The sequence below is a fragment of the Myotis davidii genome, unplaced genomic scaffold, assembly GCF_000327345.1.
Source record: "Myotis davidii unplaced genomic scaffold, ASM32734v1 scaffold185, whole genome shotgun sequence".
Classification (NCBI taxonomy): Eukaryota; Metazoa; Chordata; class Mammalia; order Chiroptera; family Vespertilionidae; genus Myotis; species Myotis davidii.
Genome location: NW_006297811.1, coordinates 2486025 through 2500578, shown reverse-complemented (window position 1 = coordinate 2500578; position 14554 = coordinate 2486025). Strand labels below are relative to the sequence as shown.

Below are 14554 nucleotides of genomic sequence, written 5' to 3'. Positions count from 1 at the left end.
AACCATTGTCTTGAATAAAGGTTTCATGGATATGAGCTCACTTAACTGCTTTGTAAGGTAGTCCGTTCCTCCATTCCACCTAATGCTATCTTTGATTGTAAGAAAGTGCTTCCTTTTTATTGAACCCTAGAAAAAAATCCTCAGAAAAGTCCATCCGTTGTTCTTTGTGTGTGACTATAGATCATAAAATCTGACCTTTCTTGCCATGTCAGTGATTTAAACACAATGAAAAATAAAACAAAGTATAATTAATTTTATAAAGTTTATAGTTTCTTAAGGATTTTTGAAAACATTTAGTCAAAATAACTTTGTATAGCTGATGTTTCTGAGGTTCTTTGTAAGTTGGTCTTTCATCTTACAAGATCCAATTATTGGCTCATACTGATATCAGAAAGTATAACATTGTTATCCTTTAGCAAGATGGGTTTTTATCTTACATGTCAACTAACTGATTGCTAGGACTGACAGCGCTGTGTGCAAAAGGCTCTGAAACCCAGTGGCAAAGCACACAAGTCCATGAACATGGGACATTCATACCATGCTTTTGTAATTTTTACCACTTTGAGAATATAGCACAGAACACACATTTTATCAAAATGCTGTCTCTTCAGCTTTGATCCTTACAGCTTGTAATCAGAATAAAAATAGTTTGTATATAACATGAGAAATAAAAGGTAAAGATTAGATTATATAAATTACATATACCTGAAAGCATGTTCATGTGTATTTCCTCATGGGTTTATTTGATGTCAATGGTCTTTAAGAAAGGATAGAATTGCTTGACACTTTTGCTCTTTCTGCTGCACAGGTTTTATGTTTTGTATTTCATATGATTTTCCCATGACTTAACCATAATTATCAATATAATCTAGTAAATTTACCTAATTTCTTTCTGTGAAAATACAGTTTCGCCTAAGTACCCAGAGCAGGAGATTATTTCATTTTTCTGCTAATTCCTGGTGCATATGCTTCCAGTGTTCCCATTTGTTACTGTTTATCTATACTAATAAGAAGGTAATATGCTAATTAGACTGGATAAATCAGACATCTTCCGGATGTCCTTCTGGACATCCTTCCAGACAAAGCCACAGTGGCTGTGAGGGCCGAGGAGGGCTGGCAGCTGCGGCAGCAAGCAGTGGCAGCAGCAGCAGGGTGATGGGGGTGGTGCCTTACCCTGATTGGCCCAGTCGCCTCCCACAGAGGGCAGGCCAGGCTAAGGGACCCTCCCCAAGTGCAAGAATTTTTGTGCACTGGGCCTCTAGTATCAGATAAGGAACTGGACACATGGCCGTCTGGAGTATACACTTATCTCATCAGCTTCATACGGCTCAGCTCAAGGTTTCCATGAGAAGAGGCTGTTGTGAATGACAGTTACAGAAATCAGACATCACCCTGAGAGCCTGTCTTTAAATAACTGAGCAATAAATATTTTACTATTATTTGAACATTATGATTGTCTTATAGAATGGATGCTAATTTACAAAATTATTTTTAATAGAATTAACATCAAACCACAGTCGATAAAGCCTAAACATTTGTGCTTTCTTTCACATTTGAACTATACTGTTCCTGATTTCAACACTAATTGTTGAATATCAGTGTTTAATGGTATGCTTATGATTGCTTAATACTGAAATATTTTGACAAGTGTACATAGTTTTCTCTCCCACTTAGTGCTCATATGGTGTACCTATCTATAGATTCATATTCAATAGCTGTCTTGTGGTTAGTACCATTTGCCTAATACAGAAGACTTCCAGAATGCCATTTAAAAAATACAACTGTATTGAGTATTTGGCGAATGTTGCCACTAAGTTGTTCATCATGTTAAAAGAAATGTAGAGTAGTAGACTAATTTCTATGGAAATAATCAAATCTCTCAGAGGAATTGCTCGAAGTGAAGAAAACACCATGTTTTGTTCTCTCATACAGACAGCCCTTGGCTTCTGCAGGGGATTGATTCCAGGTCCCCTGCGGATGCCAAAATCCACAGATGCTCAGGTCCCCACATATAAAATAGCATTGTATTTGCATATAAGCTATACACATCCACTCATATACTTTAAATCATCTCTAGGTCACTTATAATATCTAATACAATGTGAATGCTATGTAAATAGTTGTGATATTATATTGTTCAGGGAATAATGACAAGAAAAAAGGGTTTGTATATGCTCAGTATAGATACCACAGTCATAAGCCTAACTAAATTGTACACGTCACCAACACCATAGCATTTTCCCCCAGATATTTTTGGTCTATGAACCCATGGAGGTGGAACCTATGGATACAGATGGTTAACTGTACTGAAGATTCCTAAAGCAGACAACTGAAACTTTGCACAAATGGTTGTTTCACATGTAACAGGAATTTCTGCTAAACACTTCCCTTTTATAGAACCAAGTTATTCTTAGTTTGCTAGTCCAAGGTAAATACCAAGTCGTAGGAGTATGTCTTCCAGAATATTTGCAGACAGAAAGTAATAAGATTTCTGTAGTACAATCATACTTCACCTCAATCTTCCAAGGTCAGGACAGTAAAAATAGCAATGTTAAGGACAGATTTCTAAGTTGTGTCTTTAACAGAATTATTCATTTCATAGGAACACATCAACTTTTGGCAAAATGATTCCATAATACTTTGATTTCAAAAACACTGACTTTATTCATATTAATATTTTAATGGCTCATCTAAATAGTATTAAATATGGAAGTAAAGAGGATGAAGTTGCCTTAGTTTATAATTTCCATAATTTATAATGACATAAGTGAGTTTAGGGAGGCATCAGTGGCTTCTCTAAAGCCAGAGTCTAATCATTCTCAGTTAAAAATCTGTATTTCAGGGTGGAATTTCCAGCTTAAGCTGACTAGAGGGATGAGGGCCAGTGCCCTGTAAACCAGTGGTGCTCCACAGTAGGCAATTTTGCTTTCCCTTCCTTCCCAGGGGACAATGTCTGGAGACATTTTTTATGATTACAACCAAGTAGGGAGCAATACAATAATAGCAGGGACTTAAAGCCCCACTTACATTTATGAATAGACATCCAATGGGGAGAGACCAATGATACCGCTAATATCCACAGTGTAAAGACAACCCCCAACAAAGCAAATTGTGAGCTCATCCCAAAATGTGAGTAGTGCCCAAGCTAATTTAGACATAGAAAAGGCAGAGGAAAGAAGTTAGCTCTGCACTTGACACTCAAGTGGATTTTCCAATCTCCTGTTTGCCTTATTGTCTTTGTAGGAAGATTTATGCTTCATGTATTTTCTTCTACATTCCATTAGCATAATCAAGGCCCTTCATTTCTCAAAGTGAGACTTTGGTTTAACTCACTTTGTTTCTTTGAGAGTCGATTCCATCATTTATATAAAATAAGATCATTGAAATCATAATTTGCATTTTTTGCCAACTTTTTATTTTGAATAATCTTCAAATCTGTACAAGAGTTGATAAAGTAGTATTGGTAAGCACCTATTACTCTCTTCATTGATTTAGCTTTATTGATATATTTCTATATTTGCACACTTATGTGCTCTTTCTTTGTACTTCTTTTTCCCTCATTTCCTTCCCCAACTACTAATAAAAATTCCTGTATGCTTTTACCTAGTAATTCCACTGCTACAAATGTATTCTACAGGTGAGTCCACACAGGTGCAAAATAATTGGAATCAACTTCAATGCCTGTTAATAGATGACTTCTTAAGTAAATTACAGGACAAGGCAGCTGTTTAAAAAAATTAGGGAACTCTGTGTATTAATTTAGATATAGAACTAAGGTAAATTATTAAATGAAAAATATAAGCTCAGTGTATATAACACAATGTTATTGTATAATGATGGGGAATATAAATATTTATATAGTTCACGTATCATTGGATATACATAAAGAAATTCTGGAAGGATACATAAGAAACTAACAAAATGGTTCTCTCTGGGAATGGGTTGAAAGTACATCCTAAGTGTACATTCTGTTGCTTTTGGATGGAATGTTTTATAAAAATCTGTTAAGTTAATCTGATATAACATGTCCTCTAAGGTTGATGTTTCTTTTTTTTTATTTATTTTTATTTTATTTTATTATTTATTACAAAGGGTATTACATATGTGTCCATTTTTCCCCCCGCCCAAGACAGTCCCCTAGCCTCCCTCATCCCCCAGTGTCTTATGTCCATTGGTTATGCTTATATGCATGCATACAAGTCCTTTGGTTGATCTCTTTATTGTTCTGTCTGAATGACCTATTCATTGATATAAGTGGGGTATTAAGGCCCCTATTATTATTGTATTGCTGTCTACTTCTCCCTTTTACCTTTTAATGTTTGCCTTACATAAATTTAAGTGCTCTTATGTTATGTGAATAAATATTTACAAATGTTATATCCTCTTGTTAGATAGACTTTTTTATCATGATATAACGCCCTTCTTTTTCTATTACAGTCTTTGCTTTAAAGTTTGTCAGTATAAGTATAGCTACTCCTGCTTTCTTTTGGTTTCCATTTGTGAGGATTATCTTTTTCCATCCCTTCACTTTGAATCTGTGTGTGTCTTTACATCTAAAGTGTGTCTCTTGCCTTTGCCAGTATGACTCAGTAGGATTATAATTCTGTACACCGAAAGGTGGTAGATTGGATTCCCAGTCAGGGCACATACCCAGGTTGCAGGTTTGATCTCCAGTTGGGGTACATGCAGGAGGCAACTAAATGATGGTTCACACTCACATTGATGTCCTTCCTCTCTCTCTAAAAAAAAAAAGTAAAAGCATGTCTTTGGGTGAGAATTAAAAAACAAAATAAGAATTACTTTAAAAACAAATCCTATATAATAAAAGCCTAATACGCAAATCAACTGAACAGGGGAATGACCGGTCACTATGAGGCGCACTGACCACCCGGGAACAAACGCTCAATAAGGAGCTGCCACCAGCCTGCAGGCCCCAGGCCAGCCAAGGCGGGTGCCAGCAGGGGAACCCCAATCGCCCCACTGGTCGCCTCATATATTGGCCCTGATCGCTGGTCAGGCCTAGGGACCCTACCCATGCACAAATTTTGTGCAATGGGCCTCTAGTAAGTAAGTAAATAAATAAATAAATATAAAGCGTGTCTCTTGTAGTCAGCATATAAGTGAATTTTGTTTATCCATTCCGTGTATTTTGATTGGAGAATTTAGTCCATTTACATATAAAGTAATTGTTCATAGGTTTGAGCTTATTGCCATTTGTTAAATGTTTTCTAGCTGTGTTCATAGTTCTCTCGTCCTTTCTTCTCTTGTTCTCTTTCCTTGTGCTTTCCTGACTTTCTTTAGTGGGATGGTTAGATTTCTTTATCTTTTATGTATTTACTATAGGTTCTTGTTTGTGGTTACCATGAGGCTTACATATACTAGTAACAACTTATATTTATAACAGTCTATTTTAAATTGATAACAATGTTACAAACATTCCATCCAAAAGCAATAGGATACACAATCTTCTCAACTACATATGTGACATTTTACAAGATAAAGCACATGTTAGGACACAAAACGAGTTTTAATAAATTTAAGAGGATTGAAATCATATCAAGCATATTTTCTGACCACAGTGGTATGAAACTGGAAATAAATTACATGAAGAAAACTGGAAAATTCACAAATAGGTGGGGATTAAACATTTTACTGACAACCAGTGGGTCAAAGAAGAAGTCAAAAGAGAATCAAAAAAGGCCTTGAGACAAGAGAAAATGAAAATGTAACATACAAGAATTTATGGGATACAGAAAAGGCAGTGCATAGTGATAAATGCCTACTTCTAGAAACGAGAAAAGTCTCAAACAATCTAACTTTATACCTTAAGGAACTAAAAAAAAGTAAAACAATGCCTAAAGCTAGAGGAAGAAAATAACAAAGATTCAAGCAGAAATATGTGAAGTAGAGACTTAAAAGACAATAGAAAAGATCAGTTGAGACTAAAAGCTCAATCTTTGAAAACATAAAATTGACAAAATGTTAGCTGGACTCACCGAGAGAAAAAAGAGAAGGGACTTAAATAAGTAAACAGACATGAAAGATGTTATAACCGATACTACAGAAATACCAAGGTCCATAGGAGAGTATTATGAACAATTATACGCCAGTAAATAGGACATCCTAGGAGAAATAAACAACCTACCAAGACTGAATTATATTCTGAAATAGAACATCTGTCCAAATTAACTACTAACAAGAATATTGAATCAGTAATCAAAAACTCCCCAACAAACAAAATTTATATCATACTCAGTGGTGAAAAGCTGAAAGGTTTTTTTCTAAGATTAGGGATGAGACAAGGATTGGTGAGGATTAACAAAACAAACAAAAAGCTCATACAGCTCAATATCAAAAAAGCAAATAGTTCAATTAAAAATTGAAGATCTGAATAGACATTTTCCCAAAAAAAGACACACTGATGACCAACAGTTACATAAAATGATGCTCAACATTAATTATTAGGAAATGCAAATCAAATCCACAATGAGATATCACCTGACACATGTTAGTTAGAATGGCTGTTTTTCAAAAAGACAAGAAATAACAAGTATTGGCAAGGATGTGGAAAAAAGGGAACCCTGTGCACTGTTACTAGGAATGTAAATTGGTGCAACCAGCATAGAAAAAAGTATGTAGATTCCTCAGAAAAATTAAAAATAGAACTGCAGTTGGTTGGAGCATTGTCCCATTGGCCAAAAGGTCGTGGATTTGATTCCCAGATATTTTTCTTCTCTCTCTCTCTCTCTCTCTCTCTCTCTCTCTCTCTCTCTCTCTCGTCAGTAAGCATGTCTGGGGTGAAGATTAAAAAAAAATAGAACTGTATAATCTGAAAATTCCACACATGGATATTTATCCACAGTAATTGAAAACTCTAATGACAAAATATATGCACTCCATGTTCATTGCACCATTATTTATATTAGTCAAGATATGGAAGTAACCCTAGTGTCCATCGACAGATGAATGGATAAAGAAAATGTTACACACACACACACACACACACACACACACACACACACACTACACACATACCCAGTGGACTATTATTCAGCCATAAAAGAAAATGAAATCTTGCCACTGGTAACATCATGGATGGAACTTGAGGGCATTGTGCAAAGTGAAATAAGTCAGAGAAAGCAAAAACCATATGATCACTCTTATATGTAGAATCTAAAAAATAAATAAATAAGAGAAATCTAAGCTCATGGGTACAGAGAACAGATTGGTGATTGTAAGAGGTGGGTGGTGGGGTGGGAGAAATGGCTGAACTGTTTGTTTGTTTTTTGGTTGGGGAAGGGTTTGTTTAAATTTAAAAATTTTTAACTAAAATATTTTTTTAAAAAATAAACATTTTCTGTACAAAGGACTTACTGGGCATAATTAACTATTTAAATTTAGTCTATGCAATTTTTTTAAGATTTTTTAGCTGCTGTTAAATATGGAGGACCACTTTTACACTTCAATTTTACACTTCAATTTCTTGAGTTCTGTTTTTGGATTTTAACATAATCCTTTATACTCGTTATATCTAACTATATTAATGAAATCATTGCTATATTATATTGAGTGGAAAACTACACAAAGAGCATATGCTCCGAGTAAGATTAACATACATAACAATTCTATACCATGTTTGACATATAGTTTTAGCTAATTATGTGGTGATCTTCAATTAAATTTAGAGAAATTAATTTTTTAAATTCCCATTAAGTTACTTTTTATTTTCTTAATCCACAGCAAGTTGGCATTGATAAAGGTGACATTCCTGACCTCACACAGGTAAGTGATTCTCTGAGTGGAAGATTCAGTGTACATGAAATTATTCTGTAGTTTTTCAAAAAAGATCTTACCTAGATCATTGATAAAAAGTCTTGTAAGTATTTAAAAGTATTTAATGGATTTTAAATTTAGGCCAATGGACTTTCTTGGAAATTATTCTAGCTTATTTTTTCTAGCTATTAAATATATTTCTAGAGGTAATATGAAGATTTTCCTGCCCTTATAAACATAGTTTCTTCTTTAAAGGCAACTGAATTTACTTACTGAGGTCATATGTTCATTCTTGAACTTGAATCAAAAGGGAGCCTTGAATAATGTTTAAAAAATATTTTATCTATGAAAATATATTTGTAGGCATGATAATCAGAACTGTTGAATTTTTTTCCTGCTTGTTCTTCTAGATTTCAGCATGCCTCAGGTACGAGGAAGGGGCGTGAATGGGCAAACTCTGATGTAGTTCTACCACGCTGACTTTGTCTTTATTTGTAAAATAGTCCCAATAAATAATGCATGTTTACCTACAAAGTTGGATATGAAAATACTCAGCTCAATGAATAGCTTTTAGAAATGACAGATCATCTTTATTCAACTCTATAGACAGCTCACTGTAGAATAAAAGAAAAACTGGATGTATTGTTAGAAGTGCTCTCAGTTAATAAGAAAATAGGTCCTCCTTTGTCTTACTTAGTTGGGGCAGAGCCTAAAGGAAGACAAGGAAAGGTTTAAAGGAATACTTAATACTGTTTTGTTTTTAAAATTATAGAATTATAGTAAATCATCAAAAGAAGGAATCACATACTTGCATTTAATTTTTAATGATACTATAAAATTTATTATAATTTATAACTCTCTAGAGTTCAGAGACATAATATTTTTTAAATATATTTTTATTGCTTTCAGAGAGGAAAGGAGAAGGAGAGATAGAAAAATCAATGAAAGAGAGAATCATTGATTGGTTGCCTCCTGCATGCCCCCTACTGGGGATCGAGCCCACAACCTGGGCATGTGCCCTTGTCCGGAATCGAACCCAGGACCCTTCAGTCTGCAGGCCGATGCTCTATCAACTGAGCAAAACTGGATAGGGCCAGGGAGGGTTATTTAAAAGAACATTATAAAAGTTTCATTTCAAAATATTGATAATTATGATGTACTAGAAAATGTATTCTTTGCAACTATTTAGACTTAGGATAAAATTTTAAAATTTCAACTTAAAAAATATACAAGAAGCCCCGCCAGTGTAGGTCAGTGGTTGAACATCGACCTATGAACCAGGAGGTCACAGTTTGATTCCCGGTCAGGGCACATGCTTGGGTTGTGGACTCATCATACAGGAGGCAGCCGATCAATGATTCTCTCTTACTCATTCTCTCTGTGACAATAAATAAAAACACCAGACATGGAAGAGGGTTAGAGAGGAGTTGGAGACCAGAAGGGTTACCTATTGACTGGGAGAAGGAGTAAACTGCTTAGTAACTCAAAAAAGGATTAGAATTCCTCTTGCTGCAAGATGGAACAGAGGAATTTAATGGCTATCCTTTAGGTTAGAAATTGCATAATAACTATCGTGTGGACATCTGTAGCCCTTTTTTAAATTGTGCATCTAATGTCATTATAAGCGCATTTAAATGATTTATGTGCATCAATGATATTTCTTTTTTAAGAACATTTAAAAGTTTGTTTTGAGTAAGAAGTGAATATGATATCAGAACGGATATATTTCTCAGCACTTTCAAATGGTTTCTTAGATCTAATGATCACTTTTTTAAATTGTGCATCTAATGTCATTATAAGTGCATTTAAATGATTTATGTATATCAATGACATTTCTTTTAAAAACATTTAAAAGTTTGTTTTGAGTCAGAAGCTAATATGATATCAGAACTGATATATTTCTCAGCACGTTCAAATGGTTTCTTAGATCTAATGATCAAAATTTGAATGATCTTTTGGTTGCTTTTTTTCCATTTGTGTTTTTTTTATTGAATTTATTGGGGTGACATTGGTTAATAAAATTATATAGGTGTCAGGTGTACAATTCTATAATTCCTCATCTGTATATTGTATGGTGTGTTCACCACCCCAAGTCATTTATCCCCCCTTTACCCTCTTCTGTGTCCCCCTCCAACCGCCTTTTCCTTCTGGTAATCACCATGCTGTTATCTGTCTATAAGTTTGGAGTTTTTTTGGCTTACTCACCTCACCTTTTTCACCCAGCCCTGATCCCGCTCCCCTTAATGATGCTTTATAATCGAAAGCCTCTGAATTTTAGATGGATGCTTCCTTTTTTATTCTAGACTCAAAATTATTTATGAATTTGTTCCAAGAAAAGGATTTTCAAAATAGTATTTCCTGTTTAGTGTGTGTGTGTGTGTGTGTGTGTGTGTGTGCACATTCCAAATTTGAATTATCTCCATTTATGAAAAACATTTTAGGATTTGATGGCAGGAATTCTGGTTGATCTGAAAACTACTGGTAAAGAAAAGTCTCCTTTTAAAGACTGTACCATTGATGAATCGGTAACCGTAATATATTGCTGTTATCTATTGGCTTTCACAGGCTGACTTATTCTGGGGTTGGTGTTTCCGTCTAATTGGTCTATTGACTTTGGCATTTTAAAAATAAGTAACTAATTATACTTTGTTAATCTTAAATTTCTTTACAATAGCAGAGGCATTCTCAGAGTTTTGCCCCTTGGAAATTTTAGTTTTCGTTTATTGCCTGCTATACGCCAGGATGTGCTCAGCACCATAGAGGCCGTTGAGAAGAAGGCCAGTATTCCTGCATTCCTGAACGTTACTATCAAACAGGTTTTTTTCTGTCTGCATACATTTGAAAACTATTTCTGTTAGATTTCACAGTACTTACAAGTAATATAAATGATGAAGCCTTTTAAACCTCTAAGATAAAATGCTCCAAACTTAATTTTTTTGTGCAACATATTACAAAATAACTCCTCTTAAAGACAAAAGTCAATTTTGTAGTCTGTGTTCTTGATCAGATTTCTATTTATGGCTATTGTGACTATTGATTTGTTTTTTAAAAATTCTTCCTAAAATTGCTAAGAAACTTTGCAAAAAAAAAAATGAAATTGCAAACTATGTTTCTGGTTTTAATTTTTATGGTTTAGCTACCGAAGAAATGCAATAGGAGAATGTACCACCTCTTTTTATGTTATCCTATATTGTTCTGTATTCTGTGGCTGTAAGTAGCATTTGTTGTTGTTTTTTAACAGGTTTAGCACAGAATCACATTTCCTTTACATTGTACTTACCATTCAGAGGGCCTGAGTCTTCTAAACGGAGAATGAGTCTATCACTTGACACATTTTTTCCTTACTGTGATCCCAATTAAAAAAAGGGGGGCGGGGAGTATGCCTCCTGGGTTCCATTATTATGAAAATTATAATTTTTATTATGATAATTTTAAAGTTACCAGGTATGGATGCACCTAAAAATTATGAAGCCATTACTATTTTCTTCCCTTTAAGGTTACAATGTACACTTTGTTTATTAAATTAGAACAACTTTATAGTGGACTATTTCTTCTATACAGCAAAATTTCCTTTATTTTTAAAAACTTCTTTTTTATATATTCAGAGGCATACTTCTTACCATAGTTTACAGGAATTTGTTGAGTAAGTCCCCTTTCACCTGAGTTATATTTTAAACTTTTAAGTTTTATAATTTTCTAGATTTATTATACCTCCTGATAGTCCTTATTCTTTCTACACTATAGTCATTAACTTTTTAGATAATCCTCATAGGGTTGTTTCTTTCTACCTTACCTTCATCACTTTGTTCACATTAATATTTTGTTCACTTACTAATTTATATTTATAAACTTATGTTTGCTTCACTTAGTAATTTACACTTATAATAATCACATAGTTATTGAGATCATTTACGATTCTATTTGTAAAATTTAAATGAATATTAAATAAATATCCTGAACTTCCAAAATCAAAATTTTTAATACAATTTTATTTTAAATTGTCACTCTCGTTACCATATAAAATTACAGTGATAGGATTTTTTCGAGTTATGTGAACTATTTCAACAGTTAGCATAGTTAGTCCTTCAAAATTAATTTCATATTAATTTAAATACAATTATTAGAATTCATTGTATCTATAAATGTAGTTATATATTTTATTCATGAAATGATATTCTTTGAATGCCTATGCTGCTATTAAGGTCAAATTTGGGTTAAAATTTATTGAAAAAGATGAAATTAAATTTTTGATGCTTGAGGAATAGAATGGAATATTGTTTGAATCTATTATTTCTCTTTCTAATATACAGTAAAATGCCATCACTTTATATTGCTTAAAATGTTATAAAAACCGTTACTTTTTGATAAAATGGTTGAAATATATTAAATTTGCCAATACAAATAGTCTATTATAACATTATTATATTTGCTAGTTATTTTATTATAGATAAATTAAATAACTCAATAATAAGAAAATCTTAATTATTATTAACTACTAAAGGTGTATTCTTTTCCCACAACTATCACTTACCCCCCCCCTTTTCTTAATATAGTAGCAATTTTTCCTAATATTTCTGTCAAATGTGGATAAGTGAGATTTTACTGTATTTTCAAATTTCTGTTACTTTGTACTTGGGCACTTATATTTTTGACTTGGATATAAATACCTGTTCTTTTTTCACTGTGGTCTTATGGAAACATATGGTGAATTGGATTAAACTTACTTTACTGCATATAAGTAATATGTTAGAAAAAGTTTATCCAATGTATTCTCTACACTGAAACCACACTGTAACACTATTTGTTATGCAGTGGAGTTAAGTATATATCGGATTGGCCTGTCTGAGATTCCAGGGAATTTAAAGATTTTTAACACCAAAAGACCTAGAATATAATTATCTCAAATGACCTCCGCCATGCAAGGTTACAGTGACGTTTCAGTGTTTACTTTGCAAGCAAACAATCCAGACATTTATTTTTACTCTCTTATTGTAGGCTCCCAGCAGTCTTATGGAGACCCTTGAACAGCATCTAAATACATTAGAAGGAAAGAAACCTGGAAACAAGTACGCATTAGTTGTATATTATAAATAAGATGAAAAATGTTAGAATTGTTCTTTATAAGAATGAGAATGATCACAGTGCAACTTATACGACTATAGTTTTAGGGTATGCTTTATTGTAATTCTTCTGGGTTTCCTCAAACTCCCCCTCCCCCCCCCCCGCCCATCCCATTAACTCATGGCAGTGCGACCCTGCCTACAACAATCTATCTGCAGGCGAATGCAGCAAATTAGTAGGTTGCACCTATGTTAACTGAACTTGCTGATTTATATATTTGTCCTTAGAAGGGATTCACAGTAATCAGAAAAAGAGTTGCTTATGTTTAAAAGTTGAGGCTGTTATCATTGGGCATAAGTAAAACCAGCACAATTTCACAAGCAGCCTTGAACACTGTTGTGTTACCAGCCTCACTGTTAAAAAAAGCAAAGCCCTTGAGTCTAGTTTCCAGGACTCCAGACTCTTCCCACTTGAACCATTCAGCACGACATGCTGCTGACATTTCACTAAGAGATCTTTTTATAGAGTGGCAATTAAGCAGTGGTAAGTGCAATTTTACTGGATTTTCATACCTTGTGTTTGGCACTTACCTTGTTTACTATTTTTCCTCAATATATGCAAAAAATGTCCAGGTTCCACTCCTTTTTTTTGCTCTAGCAGGTGTCAAACTTGTGCATTCCCAAGACCCGGTGCTTTTCACTCTTTGTGCCTTGCTGGTCCTGGATGCCTACCCCCTTATCTCTGTCTGTATAAATCTCACACATCCCGGGAGAGACATTTCATGAAACCTTCCTTAATCATGCAGTGCCCTGTGTTGTGGCCATTTTTTTCACACATGTGGTTTAAATAGATTTTCCAATTCTAAAGGTCAGGGATGATTTTATACTTCATTATCTCCCCCTTTAACACTTAGGGTAGCTCTCTCCACAGAGTCAGCTTGAAATGTCTGGGTGGGTTGTCCTGGCTTTATGTGTAGTCCACTGAGATTGACAGCAGAAGTTAGCAGAGAAGACCTAATAACTGATCATCACAGATCTGTGGGCTGATCAGAGATTTTTGTGGTACAGCGACCAAAGGGCAACTCCTTTCTGCTCTCTTTTTCCAGAATCTAGGCTAGTGTTCTGACCTTACTTTGTTGTTGTTGTTGTTGTTTTATCGGCTACGTGTTATTTCTGTCATTTTTCCCAAGTTAGTATAAAAAGCATGGCCTGTTTTAAATTTTCAATGACAAACAGTAGTGTAGGAATCTCTTAGGGACTAAGACTTAGGCAGTTAATGGCAGAGCTACTGGAATGATGGTCCTCTCCTCTTAGGGACTTTAGCAGGTTTGTTACTCCAGCCCAGGGTGTGCCCCAGCTGTGGTGTGGCCGTGGGTGATCAGCCTTTTGTGGATAGATTGATGTCAAATGAAAAACTAGAGAGTATACCAAGTCACAACAGGAGATGCCCGCTTCCAGCCACAGCTGGGGCCATCCTGTACTACGGTACCTGGGAAGCCACGTGAGTTGCCTTGGATGTGAGGAAAAGGTAAAGGAGGCAGGAAGCCTGAGAAAAGGCCCTGCTCCTGTGGCAAAGGAACCTTTTTAGCTAAGGAAATGCAGTATGCACACCCCATAGAGTTAGAGCCTCTTCCTTGGGCAGTGAGGGCTGCACATCAGTGGAAAGTCAGTTTCTCTGCACTCTATCCCTCTCAGGTTCCCCCCCCCCCCCCCCCCCCACC

At 34.7% G+C, this 14554-nt stretch overlaps 1 protein-coding gene across 1 annotated transcript in view; it reads left to right on the top strand.

The window, feature by feature from the left end:
• SNAP91 (synaptosome associated protein 91kDa) overlaps window positions 1-14554 on the top strand; it is a 119276-nt gene that overhangs the window by 51956 nt on the left and 52766 nt on the right. The window contains exons 8-11 of the mRNA XM_015570286.1: window positions 279-296; window positions 574-629; window positions 7715-7782; window positions 12769-12839. Of these exons, the coding sequence (XP_015425772.1) occupies window positions 279-296; window positions 574-629; window positions 7715-7782; window positions 12769-12839 (213 nt within the window). The remainder of the gene's footprint in view (window positions 1-278; window positions 297-573; window positions 630-7714; window positions 7783-12768; window positions 12840-14554) is intronic.